The sequence below is a fragment of the Acinonyx jubatus genome, chromosome B4, assembly GCF_027475565.1.
Source record: "Acinonyx jubatus isolate Ajub_Pintada_27869175 chromosome B4, VMU_Ajub_asm_v1.0, whole genome shotgun sequence".
Lineage (NCBI taxonomy): Eukaryota > Metazoa > Chordata > Mammalia > Carnivora > Felidae > Acinonyx > Acinonyx jubatus.
The window spans coordinates 40,261,857-40,282,003 of record NC_069387.1 but is presented as its reverse complement, the minus strand read 5'-3'; the positions used below and the strand labels follow the sequence as shown (position 1 = coordinate 40,282,003).

General features: G+C 50.2%; 1 protein-coding gene across 2 annotated transcripts in view; it reads left to right on the top strand.

Moving 5' to 3' along the window:
- Nucleotides 1–20,147, top strand: part of VWF (von Willebrand factor) — a 137,439-nt gene that overhangs the window by 38,831 nt on the left and 78,461 nt on the right. For both annotated transcript variants that reach the window (XM_027074097.2, XM_053225737.1), the window contains exons 11-16: nt 8,321–8,457; nt 8,880–9,018; nt 10,129–10,229; nt 13,720–13,915; nt 14,528–14,743; nt 18,449–18,689. In XM_027074097.2, the coding sequence (XP_026929898.2) occupies nt 8,321–8,457; nt 8,880–9,018; nt 10,129–10,229; nt 13,720–13,915; nt 14,528–14,743; nt 18,449–18,689 (1,030 nt within the window). The remainder of the gene's footprint in view (nt 1–8,320; nt 8,458–8,879; nt 9,019–10,128; nt 10,230–13,719; nt 13,916–14,527; nt 14,744–18,448; nt 18,690–20,147) is intronic.

Below are 20,147 nucleotides of genomic sequence, written 5' to 3'. Positions count from 1 at the left end.
AAAGATGATGCAAATTCTTTGGAAATTAAGAGGAAGAGGGCCCAGTAATTCTTTAAGCTCAGAGTGAGAAGTTTCTGGAATGCCTGATAGGAAGATCTTAGAATGGCCCAGGAGCTAGGAAAATCAGATCACCAAATGATTTCTTCTACTCCATCCCCTCCCTGGAAAATCTCCTTACAGGAAAAGTTGCTGTATAATCTCTGCCCTTTACTTGGTCTTCTGTTTGGCCCTAACTCTATTCTATTTGCTGCAAACTTTGCCCATTAGAAGCTCCCTTCTGCCTCACCCCTCCCCTCCCCAATAACACGGGCTCTTCACTTGATAATTTTCCCTTTTGTGCTCACTCACGTGGTGTTTGCTATGTGTTAGGCTCTGTGCTAGGCGCTTTACATGTGAGTCTGTGAAGCAGGTGCAGTTTATTCTAGGTTTACAAAAGAGGAAGCAGAGCCAGAGAGGTTATATAACTTGCTCAGTGTCACATGGCCGCTAAGAGACAATGACAGGACTCATACTCCAACTATCTGATTTCTACTTTTCTCCTTCCCTTTACTCCCCTTCCTGGTCATCAATCTATTCCTTTGCAGGAAGGTCTTTCCATCCTTCATGAGCTCTGGAGAGACCCCACATTTGGTTAAAGACCAGCTCAGCCTCAGATCATATGCTGGATACTACTTTTTGGGTTCCCATGGTTTGTACAGTGGAATAAAAAACTGAAGACAAATAGCCAGATAACAGGCTCCCCTCTCTTAGGCCCCAAGAGACCACATTGGCTTTGGTGGGCTACCAGGGGCTTGAGCTTGGATACTAGGATCATATTTGGGGCCTATGGCTTTAGGGTCATTTAGGAACTTACTCAATGTCGACTATACTGGAAATATTCTGAAACTAGATGGAAAGTGGGCACTAAGGCTAGGTCAACTACTCTGGCTCACGGATGGCCAACCAGCCAGTTTATCTCCTGTGCAATTTAAAATAAGAACATTTTTTTTTGATGTTTGTTTATTTTTTAGAGAGAGAGGAGACAGAGCGCTAGCAGGGGAGGGGCAGGGAGAGAGGGAGACACAGAATCTGAACCAGGCTCCAGGCTCTGAGCTGTCAGCACAGAACCTGATGTGGGGCTCAAGCTCACAAGCTGCGAGATCATGACCCGAGCTGAAGTTGGATGCTCAACCGACTAAGCCACCCAGGCACCCCTCTTCTGTGCAATTTTTAAAGGAAGCATGAAGGACAAAAGATTGTTCTTGCCACTGATATCAGTGCTCCAATTTAACATCATCACACCCTGTGAAAGACCTAAGGAATCCTTTGAAAGATAAAAGATTGCTGCAAATGACTTGTGAAAAAACTTTTAATATCTAAATCATAAGCATTCACTGTATAAGATCTGTGAGCCACAATGGATGGAATTAGGAATTTACTTAACTGTGTTTTGTCAGATTGACTACCAGATTAAGAATTCTTTAAAAAAATTTTTTTTAATGTTTATTCATTTTTGAGAGACAGAGAGAACAGAGCTTGAGTGGGGGAAGGGCAGAGAGAGAGGGAGGGAGAATCCAAAGCAGGCTCTAGGCTCTGAGCTGTCAGCACAGAGCCTGACGTGGGGCTTGAACTCACTAACTGCGAGATCATGACCTGAGCTGAAGTCGGACACTCAATCACCTAAGCCACCCAGGTGCCCCCCAGATTAAGAATTATTAATTACCACTTTCTATAGGGAGCATCTTCCACCCACCCATCCACTCATCCATCCACCCATCCAATCAACCATCCGTTCATCCCTCCATCCCTCCATCTACCCACCTACCCGTCCATCTATTCATCCATCCATGCATGCAAACATCATCCATATATCCATCTAACCAACAATTCATCCATCCATCTGTCCATCTACCATCTGTCCGTCCATTCATCCATCCAACCATCCATTCATTCATCCATCCATCCATCCATCCATCCACCCATCCACCATCCATACATCTATCCATCTATCTACCCATCCAACAATGACTGGAACACTCACTGTGCACATGATGGAATGCTTGGTCTGGAACAGACAATACAATTCCCTGGTCTTCAATTCAAAATTTAGAATCTAGCTTTGCTGAGGATGAAAGAAATTTTCTTGATGCTTTAATGGGAAGATAACCAGTTCCAACTCTGGAGTCTACTGGGTAGTTTGATATTTTGCCAACACAATCACTAAGCTTTCGTTCTGTATATTCAAAGCCTCAGCTCTGACCGTCTTTTTCTAGTACTGGAGTTTAGTTGGTCATCTCCCACTCCGTTTTTACCTATAGCACATAGTCATATTTCTATTCCTTGCCATGATTCAGCTGGCAGTGGGCCCGTCTTATGCCCTCAGTGTGACGATTGCTGGTAGAGCTTCTGATGGAAAGGTTCTGGAAGGGGATATACTTGGCTTTGCTAGTATAGCTAAGAGCAGGCTGTGGCTTTTCCATAGTCCCTGGAAGAGCTGACATTGTGAGCCTTAGAAATAGAGAGCTGGGTTTTGATTCTGTGAGATAAGATGAGAGTGTACTAGTTGTTTATTATTGTGTAACAAATTACCCCAACTTAGCAAACAACAAACATTTATTATCTTAGAGTTTCCATATGTCAAGTATCTGGGTGTGTTTCCATATGTCAAGTCTGGCCCAAGGTTTCTCAAGAAACTGTAGTCAAGTTGTTGACTTGGGCTATGGTCTTATCTGAAGGCTCTATAGGGACTGAGGAGGACACGTTGAAGCTTAGTCACATGATGGTTGGCAGGCCTTAGCCTCTCACTATGTGGACCTCTCCTTGGGGATGCCCCATGACATGACAGCTGGCTTCTGACATCACTCAGAGAGAGTGAAGGAGAGCAGTCAAGGCAGAAGCCATGGTCTTTTAAAACCCTGATCTCCGAAGTGACATCCTTCACTTCTGCTGTATTATATTTACTATAAACAAGTCAACATGTCTAGTCTACACTCAAGGTGAGGGGATCACACAAAGACATGAATATAGGAGGTGGGACCATGGCAGGGGGAGATTCTTAGCAGCTACCTGGCACAGCACATATGTATAGGGAGTGGGAGGGAGAAGAAGTTGCCCAGGAGAGCATCAGTCTATATAGAGAGGGGCTGGAACTTCTGTTAAATGCTCCTTAGGCCTTCACTGCTCATTGCATCCCTCTGTTCTGGTTAAGAGTTAGGGCAGCTCCAGGCATAACTGTGGTTTCCCCATAGTCTGCAGACTTCCCTTTCTGTAACCTCAAGCTTCCCTTCCCATCCTCTGCAAAACACACTGCCCAGAGAAGTTCTGCTAATTTGGCTCCCATTGAACCATAAATGTTTGGTTAGGATCAGTGAGGAAGGAGTATGCCTATTAATAGGGACTATTCCTCAAACACATAAAGCTCTGGTTAGAATTTCAGACTCCTGATGGAAGAGTGTGGAAGGTTCTTTCTTGCAGCTGGGAAGGTGGGAGTGGAGGGCTTCTCATTTGCCCATCCTGTGCGCATGGACGGGTAGCATTGCAGGGGGCCAAGGGAATGGGCTGTGCACTCAGTCAGCCTGGCTGGGATTCCATTCCCACCACTTACTAGCTGGGTGACATCTAGCAAACTGTCTGATCATTTGTAGCCTCAGTTTCCTCATCAGCATCCTAACACAGGGATGATAACAGCAGCTTCATCTCATGGAAGCTGTTGCTTGAGCTTCCAATAAGCACAATATGCACTTAATAAATGTTAGCCATTTTCATCCTCGCAGTTATAACTGCCTCATTAAGCGGAGTCAGAGAAGGACTGAGACACAGGCACACATGCAGAGGTGTCTGGCACGGGAAAGGGTGGTGGGAGGCAGGGTGTGGCTGGGGCCAGCGGGGCAGGAGGGTAAGACAGAGCCTGGGCCTACCTTGAGCTTGGCCGTGAGACAGGGGAGGGCCTTGACGTAACTTGTTACTCATTTAGTTCTGGATAATTTCTGATGCATTCTAACACAGCCCTGTAAGTCAACCTTAGGATTCAAGCTGTCTGTTCTGAAGCTTTCAGGAAGGAAGACAGACTTCCTCGTTGGCTAACAGAGAGTGATCAGGGCCAATGCCTGTCCAGGGAAAGCAAACTTTCCTAGGTGCCTGGGCTTGCCTGGGAGATCTGAATGCCTGAGTTCATGCGAAGTCTCCTGGGGCCTGCCCCGGCCAATACTGGTGTTTCTGGAGTCATGCCGGGCCACTGTCAGGACAGGCCAGTGCACCCCCTTTAGAAACCGGGGCTCCCTTCCACTCAGTCTCCATATCCAGACTCAGTCGTACCTATGGCCCTTGGCATGGGCCCATGTGTGCCCAGGATCAGAATGATATCGGGCTTAGCTCTCACAAAATTAGGCTTATGAGAAACTGCAGGAGCGAAGCCATGAGGCGGTGTTGGGTGGTGTGAGTGCTTTGAGCTCTGGAGGCAGACAGAATGCTCATGCTCAAATCCCCATCTGACCACCTTGGGGCCGTGGGCGAGTTTCTCTCTGTGCTTTAGTTTCCTCATCTATGAACTGGGGATAATGAGGACTGCCTCCTGGGAGCAGTAAATGAGATGGTACCTACGGAGCACTTAGAAATGCATCTTGTGCATTTGGAGATTATGTTGTTGTGATTTAGAGGCAGGCTTTGATGAAAACTTAACGTTGGGGGAAGTCTGTGTTCCTTTGCTAAAGGCCTGTGGGCTGGCGTTTCTGTCAGGTGCGTGGAAAAGCATGGAAGCAGATGGGCTGAGCAGAGAAGCCCCTTAGAGGGCTCACTTCCTGCAAACAAAAGGGTTTATTTTAGAAGAGGTAATGTGTTTCCATCAGATGAGAGATAGCTTTTCCTTTTCCTTTTTTTTTTTTTTTTAAATCAGGGAGGATCTTTACTCATGTAGTGGGTCTGCTTTAATTCCTGGCTGTTCAGGGGTGCGGGGGTGGCTCAGTCAGTTAAGCGTCCGACTTCGACTCAGGTCATCATCTCATAGTTCGTGGCTTCGAGCTCCGTGTCAGGCTGTGTACTGGCAGCTCAGAGTCTGCAGCCTGCTTCGGATTCTGTGTCTTCCTCTCTCTCTGTTCCTCCCCCGCTCACACTCTGTCTCTCTCTCTCTCTCTCTCTCAAAAATAAATAAAGCTTAAAAAGAAAATTCCTGGCTGTTCTACTTTTGGTACTATGTTAAGAATCACCTGTTCTTCATCCATTCACCAAACTTCTATTGCCCACCTGGCCTGTCTGGTGGTGGGCTAGCTGTTTGCTGGGAGCTGCCTTTTGCTGGCTGACCAGCTGACTGGGCATGTCCTGGCTGTCCTGCTCTGGGTAGAGTGGGTGAGCATTGCACCCCGTGGCCCATTGTTCTGGCTAATGTCCCAGCCCCCAGGGCTGAGTGGTACCTGGCAGCCTACCCATCTGTGTTCCCAGCTTACCTGCCTTGCAGCTCCATCCCTCAGTTGTACCGAGGCAATGAGCTGAATGTAATATTTAGGCTTTGGATTCCTGAGAAACTTCAGAACACAGACCAGCGGGGGGCAGAGCAGGAAATCAGATCGGAGGATTAGATTCTAGCTCTGGAAGTTTTGCTTTTGAATGTTTGTACATTCTCTCGTTGACCTCTCTTTTCCTTCGCCTTGTCAGAGATAACGCAAGTCCAGTTTCATACTTAGATAAGAGTGCTCCTGAGAAAACAGAGAAAGGTCAGGGGAAGAATTCCCACCCATTTTATTGCCACAGGGTCAAGACATTTGACACAAAGCGCCATATCACTCTGCAGAATGGTGGTGGGTTCTGAGAAATAGCCATTTGAGAAAGGCTTTCCTGTGACACCAGTGGATTTGGAATTTCATACATCAGCTGGGATAACCCTTGCCCCTACCTTATTGCCTGTTCTGTTCTGCCTTCCACGAACAGTGACCCTCACTCTTGCCCTTCTTTGGGGTCAGTGCAGTGGGAGGACATGATCTGTTCCTACTAACAACACTTCTGACACCAAATTTGTGTGCTTTTCCCCCAAGCCAACCCATTCTTTGACTTTCTGGTTACCAACTGAGTGTCCTGCAATTCAGTTCTGACACAAAGACCTGAAATCAGTGCAGACCCAACAGATTAAGGGCTCAGTCCCACCAGACTGCCCCACTTCAGATGCTAATCACAAGTACTGGGTTCTCATGGTACCTGCTTCTGTTTGACTTGGCTACAAGTTGGGGGCTCCCACAATGCCTTCTTCAGGTTCAGTAATTTCCTAGAATGGTTCACAAAACTCCGACACTTTACTTACTATTACTATTTATTATAAAGGCTATTATAAAGGGTACAGATCAACAGCCAGATGAAGAGGTGCATAGGGCAAAGTCCAGAAGGATCCTGAGCATAGGAACTTCTGTCCCCATGGAATTGGGGTGTGCCACCCTCTTGCATGTGGAGACATTCACCAACCCAGAAACTTTCCAAACCCTGTTGTCTAGGGATTTTAATGGAAGTTTTATTATGCAGGCATGGTTGTTATTAATCCCCAGCCTCTCTCCCATCTCTGGAGGTTGGAGGGTGGGGGCTGAAAATTCCAGCTCTTTGATCATGCCTGGGTCTTTCTGGTGACTAGCCCCCATCTGGAATCTATCTAGGAGCCCACCAAGAGTGGTTTCATTAGAACAAAAGATGCTGCTGTCACCTAGGATATTCCAAGTGCTTTAGGAGCTCTGGGTCAGGAATCAGGGAGAAAGAACAAATACATATTTCTTGTTATTGCAGAGGGTGATGCCGATAATGATCTGGGCCTCCCTATTTTCTCCTAATTTCTTCTGGGCTGAGTGTAGCTTCCTGGCCCATGCCATTTTGGAAGGGTCAGCTGCCCTGGGGACTAGTCAGAGGACACTCAGTAACCTGAGGCTACTCTCCCTTACCCCTGCTTTCCAACACATACCAAAGGCAGGGCCACGCCTGGGCCAAAGCTGTGCCTGCTGTACCCTTCAGTGAAAATGCAGGCATGAGAGGCAGGAGGTGGTGGCGGGGGGAGGGGGGGTTGCTGTGGAACTTGTCTTGGGCAGATGGGGAGCAGAGATCTCCCTGCAGTCTCTGGGAACCCACTGACCATGCGACTGAGCCCAGCATCAGCCCCTGGGGATGGGTCGAGGTGGGACTGGCTATAAGATCCTTGTAAGAGGAACTTCAGGTTTAGACAGGATTAGTGCTGTGGAGAACAGATGTCTGCTGTTTGGAGGTCAAGGGTGACTGAGTAGGAAGGAGGGCCCCCTACTTTATGGAATGGCCATGGTGTGTGTCTATATTTATTTTTCTAAAGAGTAGAAAGCACAGATGAGAGGAAATACATAAAAAGAGATTTGGGAAGAGATCCAGATCCACACTTTAGCTTCAATGGGTCCATTGTGGGTCCCGGAGATGGGATTGCCCTGAGTTGGGGCGGGGCCTGTAGGGAATCACTGGAGACATTGGCAGAGGTCCCCCCTGCATGGATACTTGCCAGGATGTGTGATCTCTGGTCTGTGGTTCACTGGGCCAATGGCATGGCTGGATTGTGGTCTGGGGGAGGATGGAGGGGGGTTCAGGTGGAGGGTGAGCTGAGGGCTCCGAGTTGCGGGGCAACAAAGGGGTATCCTCGTACCCACCCACAGATGTGTCAGCCTGAGCTAGGAAGCTGGCTTGGGTGGTGGTGAGATCATGGGCAGATGGCCTCCTGGCCCCCCATTGGCCCCAACTGAAGTCACAACAGGGGACTTGCCCACGAGGAGACCTTAGGGCCACCCCTCAGCTGCGGGGTGAGGATGACACTTGGTCTCTGCCCTGCTGAGCTCAGAGAATGCCCGCCTCACCCCTCCTCTGTCCCCCATCTGGGCTGGCCTTTTAGCCTGCTTGCCTTAGGGGACTCTCGTGGGTGGGGCTGTGCCCTGTGGTCCCCCCACAACACCAGTGCAGAGAAAGGCCTGTTCCTGGACCAAGCAACACGTGACCCCAGCAGAGCCAGATCCTGTGGGGTGGCTGTAGGGAAGGGCTGGGAGTCACAGTGAACTGAGAACAAGGAGCTGCGGGTTCTGGGCTGGGCTCCACCACTGACTGCATGTGGCTGTCACTTCCCTTAGTCCTCCCTTCCATAAAGTGAGACATTGACCCGAAGATCCTATTGTGACCTCTCACGGACTGAGGAGAGGGACCCGAGTTAGAGTCCTCCTGTGGAACACGTTTTCAGACTGGTGTGGGGAAAGAACATCTGGAGTTTCCACTTGGGGTGCCTGGGTTGCATGTGCATTCCACCTTTGCCACCTCCGAGGGGCTTCCGCACCTCCTCTTGCTCTTACCTCCCTCCTCTGTGTCCCTCCAGGGGAGTGTCTCGTCACAGGACAATCCCACTTCAAGAGCTTTGACAACAGGTACTTCACCTTCAGTGGGGTCTGCCAGTATCTGCTGGCGCAGGACTGCCAGGACCACACCTTCTCTGTTGTCATAGAGACTGTCCAGGTGAGCTTGCCTGCCACGAGTCAGGAAGCTGTGACCGGGGTTGGGGCAAGGTGGTCCCGTTTCCTTCGTGAGCTGCCGGGGTACATGCTCCAGAGACCGAAGCAAGGAGGGGAAATCTAGAGGGCACAGGGCTCCCCGCTGAGGACTGAAGTCCCAGACTGGCTTTGGAACCATAGGCCCAAGAGTTCTTTATAGAGACTGGAGCAGGACTGGGAAAGGGTGCGGGGAGCTGGGCTCAGGGCCGTGTTCTGGCACACCTCCAGGGGCCCACTCACAGAGACCGCTCCGTCAGAATGGAGCTGCTTCTCCTAAGAAGGCCAGACGCTGTGTGGGGCTGTGCTCTTTCTCTGAGGAAATGGGTCCTGGGCTGGGGCACTGGGCTGGGGTTGTGGTAACATCACTCTGTGTGCCGCTCTTGGCAGTGCGCTGATGACCCTGATGCTGTCTGCACCCGCTCCGTCACTGTCCGCCTGCCCAGACTGCACAACAGCCTTGTGAAGCTGAAGCATGGGGGAGGAGTCTCCATGGATGGCCAGGACGTCCAGATCCCTCTCCTGCAAGGTGTGCTCCCTCCTCCTCCAGGCCTGGGGCAGGTGCAGCTCACCTACAGAGCTCCTGCCCCTCAGCAGTGCTCACTGCCCACCTCTTCTGTGAGGAGAGCTAGCTTCGGAGGGGTGGGTATCCTCTATCCTCGGCATGCATCCTTTCAAGAAAGGAAGGCTTCCTGGAGGAGGAGGAGGATGGGTGGAGGAGGCTGGCTGGAGCAAGGGAGCTGCTCTCTGGCATGGAAGGGGCGCAGAGGGGGAAAGGGGACCAAGAAGGTTTTCACTTGGCTTGAGCCAAAGGGGCGAGTTGAAGGTTGGGCACGGTGGTTGGAGCTCTCCTTTGAGGTGGGAAAGGAGCAGAGGCTGACGTGGAGAGGTTACGGGGTGGCTGGTGATGGGTCAGACCAGAGGATATCGTGGGGCAAAGCCAGGCGACCCCGTGACCTGTGGGAAGAGCCGACCTGTCCAGTGACTTTGCCAGTTGGCACCACACCCTTTTGAGCAGCGTAATTGCCACCTTCACCCTCAAAGCGGCTGTCAGATCCTTCCTATTTCTTTCCCATGACCTTCATGGACCATGTGGCCCATTATCCTGGCATTGACCACAGCACGTCCACCTGTGTTTAATGCTGTCCGAGTCTCCCCATGAGGTACCTTCCTCCAGGGCAAGAGATTATGTCTCCTACCTCGTCTCCAGTGAGAACTGCTGTATTCAACCACACAGCATCGCTCAGACATGACGGCTGAGTAACTCAGCCTAGAAGTGGGGTGCAAGGCCAGAAGGGCTTGGGGAATACTCAGGGGTCAGGGGTTCAATGGGAGGCAGAGCCTCAGAAGCCAAGGATGCAGAAGCCTCTGCCGCCTTCTTGTGGCAGTGGAGTGAATGGCAGGCTACGGCCAGGGTACAGGGGCACCTTTCTACGGCACCCAATTTGTACTACATCCTGATTATCCTTTCTCCTGAGACCCCGTTAAGCCTCATGGACATCCCCATCTGCCCCCAACTCCTTGATTTCATTGTTACAGTCCTTCGTGAGATACCCCGTCTCTTCCCACTATACATCTGCCTGTCACCACCCTGCCCTCTCCCCATCTCAGCCTGAATCCTGTCCCTGCTCTGTTCCAGGTGACCTCCGCATCCAGCACACCGTGATGGCGTCCATGCGCCTCAGCTATGGGGAGGACCTACAGATGGACTGGGATGGCCGTGGGAGGCTGCTGGTGATGGTAGGTGCCCTCCCAAACACTGCTTCCCTGTAGCCTGGACCTTACAAAGTTCTTCTTGTGCTCTGGCAGAGCTCTGGCTTTATGTGGTGGGAGAAGAATTCCTCTATCCCCAGGCCCTACGCCCCCAGAATAAGGAACAGGCCTCTCTTGTTTATGAGAGGCTGGTGTTTGTTGTCTGGACACCCCTTGTTTGCCCTGGGGGTTCTCCCTTCTGGGGCTCTGGTACCCCAAGGCCCTCCAGACTGGGCTGGCTCCTGAAGGGCTAGGAGGTAGCCTTTGGTGCCCAGCCTCCTGGCTGCAACAAAGCTGGGGAGCAGGGGTGTCTCTCAGGGGGTGCCCGCTGTGGGCAGCAAGGGAAGAGCCCATCTGGAACTCGCAGCCAAGGTCCCCTGTTGTACACCCTGGGGGAGAAAGCCATCCTACTGCCCAGGAAGTTTGCCCTGGGAACTGCCAAATCCCTCCCCCGTCCCTGGGTCTCTGTGGTCTGGGGGGCCACTTCCTTGTGTTCTCTGTGGCCCTAGAGTCACATTTGGGTAGCAATCCATAGATTTCAACAGGGCTTCCTCTCTGGAAATTTCCCAGAGCAGATGGGCAGTGTGATTGCCACTGCCATTTTTATAAATGAAGGAACCCAGGCTCAGGTGAGTCAGGACACGTGCCCAGGACTACACACGTGATTGGTGGTGGAGCGGGATCAGCTCTCTGGCAGTGTCATTCCTGCTGGACCAGAGCTTCTCATTTCTTGGTCTTCAGATGACTTTGTACTCTTAAAAATTATTGAACACCCCAAGATCTTTTACAGAGGTTGTATCTGTCAATATTTACCATGTTGGAAATTAGAGAATTAAAATACATACTTATGAATTCACTTAAAAAATAACAATAATAATATATCGTATGCCTGAAACTAATATAACAATGCATGCTAATTACACTTCAATTGAAAAAAACCCAAACAAAAATAACAATAATAAATCCACTACATGTTAACATAAACAATAATTTTTTTTTGAAAAATAACTATGTTTTCCAAAGGAAAAATAAGGAGTGAGAAGAATATTATTGTTTTACATTTCTGCCAATTTCTTTAATGGCTGGCTTAATCGGAGACAGCTGGAGACTCGCATCTCCTTCTGCATCCAGTCTTTTGCAACATTATGTGTCCTGTAGCCTCTGGAAAATTCCACTGTACACTTGTAAGAACATGAGAGGGAAAAAGCTGAATAGCATCTCTGTATGATTAGGAAAGTAGTTTTGGCCTTGTGGACACCTTGAAAGGGCTTCAGGGACCTCCATGCCCCAAAGGGTCCCAAGACCTCAGTTGAAGACCATAGCGCAGGAAGATCTCGGAGAGCTTCTTGTCAGCCTCTCCTCTGCAGTTAGAAATAAAACCCATCATTTCTGGAACAAGAAAAAACTCACCCTGGTCTCATGGTCTTTTGGTTACAGAGTTAGGATCAAAACTCAGGTCTCCTGACCCCCGACTAACTCACCTCCTGCACCCTGGTCTTCAGAAAGGGTGCCTCCCACCCTGCCATTGGCCATACCACCTTCTCTAACCTCTCATGTCACAGTAAGGGTGCTCGTGATCTGAGGGCTGAGCCTACCTCTGGAACAAGCCAAGGGGACCCAGGGGACAGAGGAAGATATTGCCTTAGTGGGGATAGTGTGACAGCAGGCCTGGGGGTGACCAGAGGGACTTTGTGGGGGAATGAGGGTACTCACGGTCTGGGAATGAGGAGGAAAGAGAGGATGCTGAGGCACAGGTGGAGGGAGTGAAGACATCACCTGTTTCGCTGCTCAGGTCAGGGCTGGCCTTGACCGCAGGCATTGCATTTCAGCTTGTGTCCTCAGAAGAACCTCATTCATTCACGAACTTGCTCAGTCATTTGTTCAACACATAGTTAGTGAGTGTCCAGAGGCACCATTCTAGAGGACAAGGCTACAACTGTGAAACTCCACAGACAAGGATCCCTGCCTCACTTAATTTATGTTGTACTGGGGGAAGACAGACGATAAACCAACCAAACCAGTAAATTATATCGTATATTAGAAGGAAATCCTGAGGAGGTGAATAAAGCAGAGAAAGGGACAAAAAGTGTCAGGGTCTGAGCATTTACATTTTAAATAGGGATGTTAGGGGGCACCTGGGTGGTTCAATCAGTTAAGCATCTACAGCTCAGGTCATGATCTCATGGTTCACGAGTTCAAGTCCTGCTGAGCTGTCAGCACAGAGCCTGGAGCCTGCTTCGGATTCTCTGTCTCCCTGTCTCTCTGCCCCTGCCCCACTCGTACTCTGTCTCTCTCTCTCTCTCACAAAAATAAAATTTAATTTAAAAAAATTAAAAAAAAAATAGGTCAGGGAAGGCCTGGGTGCCTAGTGTGGCCAAACTTGAAATTCGTAAGGCAAACAGGGAAACGTTACTTTATTCTCTTCTAATGGCATTTCCTTGGGTACATTTTATATGGGTCTGGAACCTTCCACTAGATTGTTCATCTTGCGTCCTGTGAAGTCATAGCTGGAAGCTGGAAGGGGCTCCAAGAGATGTCCATAGGAGCTCAGTTCTAGTGCATGATGGTTTCAACACAGGGAGGTCATCTGGCCGTGTTAATTACATGCAGAGCAGGAGTCAGGATTCTGGGGTCCCAGACCTAGTTCCATCTTTGAATCAGGGCCGTCTCAATAGAAACCAGCAGCTGCCCCAAGCTGTAAAGTGTGAAAGGCAGGTTTAACTCCCCAGCTTGTCTGTGAATATGTACTTTGGGCTCAGAAGGACGGAGAACAAGCCACATGCTGATGGCCTGGAGTTTGACCCGCAGAACTATCCTGGTCACCCATAGTGGGCTGCCCCAGATTCCTTGCTGACCCTACCTCCTCTGATCACACCACCTAGAGTCCTCCTTGGTCATGGTCCTTTCTTCCCAATGACACTCAGCGGCTGAGTCAAATTGAGATGGGAAGGTGTTGTTCTTTGTCACTGGGACTACTTGGACCATAATGGACTCAGCCTGCTTCACCCACACGTGTGACCGATATAAGTGTTCAGTAAAGGGGTGCGGACTTTGCACTTGATTCCGTGGGTGTCAGGGCTACCGCATCTCCTCTGACAGGCGAGGGTGGCACAGAGCCCTCTGGACTAGGGCTCAACCTGGCTACTACTTCCAGCTCTGCCACCACCTCTGACCTTAGGCCAGTCATTTTCCTCTCTGGGACTCAGTGTTGCCACCTTTAAATGGCTAGATCTCTAAAATGCCCTCTGGCAAGACTGCTCTCTAGGGCTGATTTAAGAGCAGGGATGTTGCTGGTGGTAAACTTACACTACAGTTAGCTTTTCTTCCCTCTGCAGCCTCGGACTTGGCTACGGTTTATTAAGTTCGTATTTATTTTTCACCCTGGGAGCTCTTTTTGATTACAACTATCTCATTAGTTACTGGAAGCTGTGGCTGCTTTGGCCGCCACGGCTCCAGGGTAGTCTGCCTCTCCCTGCAGCTGTCCCCCATCTATGCGGGGAAGACGTGCGGCCTGTGTGGGAATTACAATGGCAACAGGGGTGACGACTTCGTCACGCCCGCTGGCCTGGCCGAGCCCCTGGTGGAGGACTTCGGGAACGCCTGGAAGCTGCACGGGGACTGTGAAGACCTGCAGAAGCAGCACAGTGATCCGTGCAGCCTCAACCCGCGCCTGAGTACGTAAGCCTGGGGGGCAGGGGGGGCCTCGCAGAGCCCTGAGGTGTCTCCCGGGTTCCAGTGCATTCCATGGCACCAGTGCACCCACTTTTGGGGGACAGGGGCACTTGGCTTTTACCATCAGCATTTGATTATCTGCATCTGGATCATTTATTCTTCAACGGCCCTTGATTGTGCACCCTCCGTGGGCCGAACCCTTGGAAAGACGAGAATAGTACATGTTTCCTGTCCCTGGACCTTCGCAGTCTGTTGGAGCAGCAGCCACACAGAATTAAATTTTCGGAGGATAAATGCACTGGGGTGGCCATTTGCAGGTTGATCTGTGACATCATTTCAGCCCTGCATTCATTTCCCTCTCTTACCCAGCCCATCGTGGAACTACTTCTCCCGTCTGTCCGTGGGTGGTGTGCTCTGGAAATGCAATTTATTATGTATTTAAGCCAAACGTAAAGTTTATTGGTTGCAGGAGAAAAATCACAGTGATTTCCGGTCGCTTTGCAGCGCGTGCTGCCGAGGGAAGCCGGTTGGGGGATTTCAGAGTGGGATTGGTCACTGCCGTCCGGGGGCGGGGCCCCGGCCAAGCCTGTGCGCTGCTCTCTCTCCCGCCACAGCCAGGTTTGCGGAGCAGTCGTGCGCTCTGTTGACGTCCGCCAAGTTCGAGGCCTGCCACCGCGTCGTGAACCCTCTGCCCTACGTGCAGAACTGCCGCTATGACGTCTGCTCCTGCTCCGACGGCAAAGACTGTCTTTGCAGCGCCGTGGCCAACTACGCCGCAGCCTGTGCCCGGAGAGGCGTGCACATCGGGTGGCGGGAGCCCAGCTTCTGTGGTGGGTGCCCTCCCTGTCCGCCAGCTCTCGCACAGCCCAACCCCGCACAGTTCTCCTCGGATGTCCTGCGTGCAGCTCGTTCTTTTCACGGCAGTGTCTCTGCATCATTGCTTTCAGAACCGGGCCCAAGCGCATTTGGCAAGCATGGGTAGTGAGAACTGTTTATTTGCAGCCTCCCTCTCCACCCCCCCCCCCCCCCAACTCCTGCAGGACAGGCGGTAGGGACTGGCTCTCTCTCTCACAGGACAGTGTGATTACTCTTGCCTGTTCCGGGAGGGCGAGTTGCATCCCTCTACCTGGTGGTGGTCTAGAACCTTGGAGTTCCTGGGAAGCAGAGATTTCATGTGGCTGCTGCCACCTAGTGTTCCATACATGTATGGCCAGGTGGAGGAATGAGTGAGTCCCAGATCCCAATGGGTCTCTGCACTCAGGTGTGGGGAATGCACCTGCGGATCCTTTGCTTGTAACTCCAGCGAGATGATCAGTAGACTCCTGGCCCACATCTCTGGCATTGATAGAGTTATGTAAAGTTGAATGACATCAATGTCCCCAGCTGACTTTGGAGTCTCACTCTGCCATGTTAGATTTCTGCCACCACAGCTGGTATCTGCTCCACATTCTGGACCCTCGAACAGCTAGATTGTGCTCACTCTGTTGTTGGTGGTGCTGCACGGGGAACATGTTCCGAGTGCCCAGCCTGGTCAGGCAATGCCAGTGGTGTAGAAACTGCCTCCGTACTAGGTGACTGTCACACTGAGTAAAAGGATAATGAGATTAAGGCAGAGGCAATCAAGGAAGGCTTTCTGGAGGTGGTGTACTCGACCAGGCTTTAAAAAGTCACTATCTTGGCAGAAAAGAGTTGTTCCACAGGCGGATAGTAGTAGTGATGCATGGAAATGAGGAGGATATTCTGGGAGGATGAGGTGTCGTGAATATTCTGATTTTTAGGGTGAAGTAGATGTGTGTGGAGACTAATATGCCCGTGGTCCTGGCAGAATCAGGGAAATAGGAGCTATGAGAGGCGGAGAAAGGTCCTAATATATATCACGTATTTGAAGAAGCTTAGGTACAGGGCTCTAGAAATGTCACTATTGGGGTCTAATGAGCCAACTCATGTTTCAAGTCTAAGCAGTGTCCTAAAAAAAGAGGAGCAGAGACAGAAGTGAGGATGAAAGGGACCACGTGTATGCATGCATGCAGTTGTGCCTCCCTGTCCCTCTGGGTCGGGGATGCCAGAGTCATGGCCAGCAGCCTTAAGAGCAGAGTCTGAGGCCTTGCTGGAACTTGCGGGTGACTCCCCCGCCCTGCGGCCTTGAGCCCATCATCTCCCCCTCCACACCTCAGTTTCCTCATCGGGGTTTGCTGTTTAGAAACTGGGCAAAGTAATGAGGAAATGGCGTGCTGTTCATGACTATGCTTTGGTTGTCCACCAATATTAGAAATTCTGCATTATCAGTGTGCTACAGCATCTGAAGGATTTCCTCATTTAGGACGTTCTCCCATATCACTGAGGGCTTACCGGCACGTTCTGTAATCTCACGAAAGCTGCTGTCCTTCACCTCCGGAGAATAGAACGAAAGGGAACAGGCTGAGACTGTGGGAGCAGGGACTGAAATTTGGAGGCAGAAAATGTATGGGTGGTGGGAAGTTTTCTGTCTCTATGGGCTTATGTGGAGGTGAACCAGAGAAGAGGCTGGCCAGATGGTCCTGGAGGCCTGAGCCTCGAGGAGGGTGGGCAAGACTCCTGGGTTCCTGACTCCATCCTGTACCTCATTTTCTCCCTGAGAAATGAACAGAGCTCCCTACACCACTAACTCCATCCTTAAGAAGAGCCCCCATCAGCTGGGGATGCTCATGAAGCAAGGACTGATCATGCTGTGAGGAGATTGGGAGAAGCATGCTTTGTTTTGCTTGTTACTTGGTTACATTTCCTTTGGGAAGAAAAGAGCATAGGCTTCTTGTAGATGGGGATCAAGTCTTAACCACTTCTGCCTCCATGAGCCTAGCACAGCCCCTGGCACACAGTGGGAGCATGAGAAACGTCTGTTAAACTGAGGTGGCCACTGTTCCTTCTGGGGAGGAAGCCCAGAGGAGAAATTCAATACGGCTCGAAGCCAGTTCTAAAGACATCTGTCAGAGAGAAAAAGCTCTCTGCTCCAGCTGCTCCTTAATGGGTAAATGAATGTGCCCTTAACATCACAGGTTCAATGGATTGAAAGAGAGTTGCATTTTTATTGCCCAAAACACCCCATCATAACACACCCTGCTCTCAATACTCATCCACTGACCCAACCTCTCTGCTGGTTCAGAGAAAAACCCATGTCTAATATGGTTACGGAGCCCCCTCCCTTCTCAGCTCCCCTCAAATACTAAACACTGAGCAGGTGCAGGAGGGGAAGCCTACAGGGGCTCTCCAGGTGTTCTCACCCCCATGTCTGAGGTTCACAGCCAGGGCTTCCTTTTACACTTTCTGTGACACATTTTGCCAGTGGGTGTCCACTGTAGAAATGGATTCTAACAGAGAGGGCAAGGTTTCTAATGGTCCCAGCAGGAGTGTCCTCAGAGTGAGGTGGTCATTTCTTGGATAGGAGCTGATTAGCAAGAAGAAAGCCTTTAGAAAGGGCAAAGCACTTCCCACGCCCCCAGTAAAGGGTTTCCTCATCGGGGTGCTCACGGTGTTGGCCAGAATTCAGGAGTGCTAGGTCTTCTTAGGCCTGGGCCTTCATTTGGAATACCCCTCCCATCTGGAGCCCCCTGAGCTGGGGCTGTGTTTCCGCAGTCATCATCATGATAAAACAGCAGTGAGCATTTACCATGTGCCAGGCATTACTCTGAATTTGTTAGCTCTCTTAACCTTGACAACAATCCAGGTGGGTATTAGTCTATTCCAATGAGGAAACTGCTCAAGGTCACAGCGTAACTAACTAATGGCAGAACCAAGGCTCGAACCCAGGAATTTGGGAGACAGAGCCTGTCCACTTCCCTGTATTGCTGCGTCCTCTTGGGTCTTGTCTGCTGTGCTGTTTCTCTGTGGGAGGAGGCCAGGGAGAGTGAAGGCGGGGAGGAGACAGGGCTGCCCACCTGGCTGAGGCAGGCACAAAAGTGTCCCTGCACTTTGTGGCTGTCCTCAAAAGCATGGCTCCTAAGGGGTTGTTTCCTTTGTAGAGCATAATGGTTAAGAGCATGAGCGCTTGGTCATAGAGAGCTGGGTTCAAATCCTGCCTCTGCTTCTTCCTGGGAGGCATGACCTTGACCAATTACTTAGCTTATGTTTGAGTTTTCTTACTCGTAAGAAGAGGGCTATGAGATCTAATTCAATGGGAGGTGTAAAAGGCACAGAAGCTGGTGAAGAGCAGAATATTCAGTAGATGCTCAATTATCATCATCCCAGGAGAAATGCCCTTGCCTGCCATGCCCAGTTCTTTTTAATATTCACAGTGTCAAAATCCACCTGATTTCTACATGTCCCAGACTTCAAGGATTCAGAGACCACTAAAGCAGGATCCCTCTAGTTCAGCAGAGGGGAAACCGTGTGCATTCATTATTATCATAGGCATTTGTGAGCATGACAATACAGTTTTGCTCCTAGTAGGAAAGGAAGGTAGTGATTGTACAGATATAATTGGGGTTACAGGTCCTAGAAAGACAGTCCTTGTCATCTTCATGTTTCCACTGAGGCCTTCCTTTCCCTTGCCTCTCTCCCAGCGCTGAGCTGCCCACAGGGCCAGGTGTACCTGCAGTGTGGGACCCCTTGCAACATGACCTGTCGCTCCCTTTCTTACCCGGATGAGGACTGCAATGAGATCTGCCTGGAAGGCTGCTTCTGCCCCGCAGGGCTGTACCTGGATGAGAGGGGAGACTGTGTGCCCAAGGCCCAGTGCCCCTGTTACTATGACGGCGAGATCTTCCAGCCCGAGGACATCTTCTCAGACCATCACACCACGTGGTAAGTGCATGCAGCAGGACCAGGGACCTCGGGAATGGCAGGGCTTGAGAGGAAAATGGTCCTCCAAATCCTTCATTTTGTGGGTGGGAAACTGAGGCCCAGGGAAGAAAGTGACTTGCCCAGCAAGTCAGAAAGAAAGCTGGGATTTCACCCAGCTTGAGTGGCTTCCTTACTCATGGCTGGCGGGAGGACTGCTTCAGCTTCATTGCCAACTCTCACGTGTTGAGCCCCATTTCCCTGCAGTAGGTCTTAGTTTCCCTGTTTGAGAACAGGAAATGTGAGGCCTCCCTGTCCCCTCCCCTGTAGCCCCCTGGCAGTGTTCCCAGGCGGGGGCATTTGAACCAGCAGAAAATAGACGAAGGCAGCCTCACCTCAGTGGTTCATTGCTACCCTGACTTGCTTTACATACTTCCCTGAAAAATAGCTCCAATCACACTTGCTTCTTTTGGCCCTTTGCCCCGTCCCTCTGTCCTGGTCCATTTCAGAGGGGCTGTCACAGTCACAGGAGAAATTTATGACATTTCCTTGTCACCTGGTCTGGCCTGGGTGCTGGCTTAGAGATTGGTGATCTGAAGGAGAACAAGACACAGTGTGCGCCCCAAAGAAGCTGATGGTTTACTAGGGAGACCAGTTAAAATGTCCTGTGGAATATTTCAGACATAAAAGTAGAGAGAATAGAGTGAGGAGCCCTAAGGCATCTGTCCCCAGGTTCAGTGATTATCAACACTTTGCCATTCTTGTTTTATCTATTCCCTCCTCCCCCTTTTGGCTGGAATAAAGAAAATCTCAGATATTACATCATTTCATCTGAAAATATTTCAGTATGTGTTTCTAACAGATAAGCACTTAAAAAACCCGATCTAACCATAATACCATTGTTCAGATAAGCACTAGCAATGATTCCTGATAACACCTAATATTCCATCCATGTTAGCTTTCTTGACTGTCTCAAAATGTTTTTTTATATATAATTGGTTTGTTCAAATAAGAATCTAAACAAGGTCTGCACACTGTGTGTGGTATGAAGCTTTTCCTCCTCACTTAGTGAGATAAGTTTGTGGTCCTTCACCATCTCTTATGCCCAGAGCAGATTGGTTATGCTTGGATGGAAAGAATGGTTGTCATTGGACTTGGATTTAAGCAAAATGCGTTGTATCCCCCTCTGGACTGTGACCTCCCCAAGAGTAGAGACCACATCTTAGGTCCTGATTCCCAGCATCCAACACACTTATGGCAGAAAATAGGCATAGTCAATGTTTACTGAGATGAAATAACATTCATATTTGGTAGGCTCGCCATTTTGTAGACATAAAAATCTCTACTCACTCAGAAAAGGTCAGATTGCTTCCACTTGGGAGGAGCTGGAGAAGACCCAGTGCAGGAGGTAGCTTTGGGTTTGAGGAAGATTCTAGCAGTGGGCGTGGGGCGGGCCTGTGGAGGAGGGCTTTGGGGTGGAGC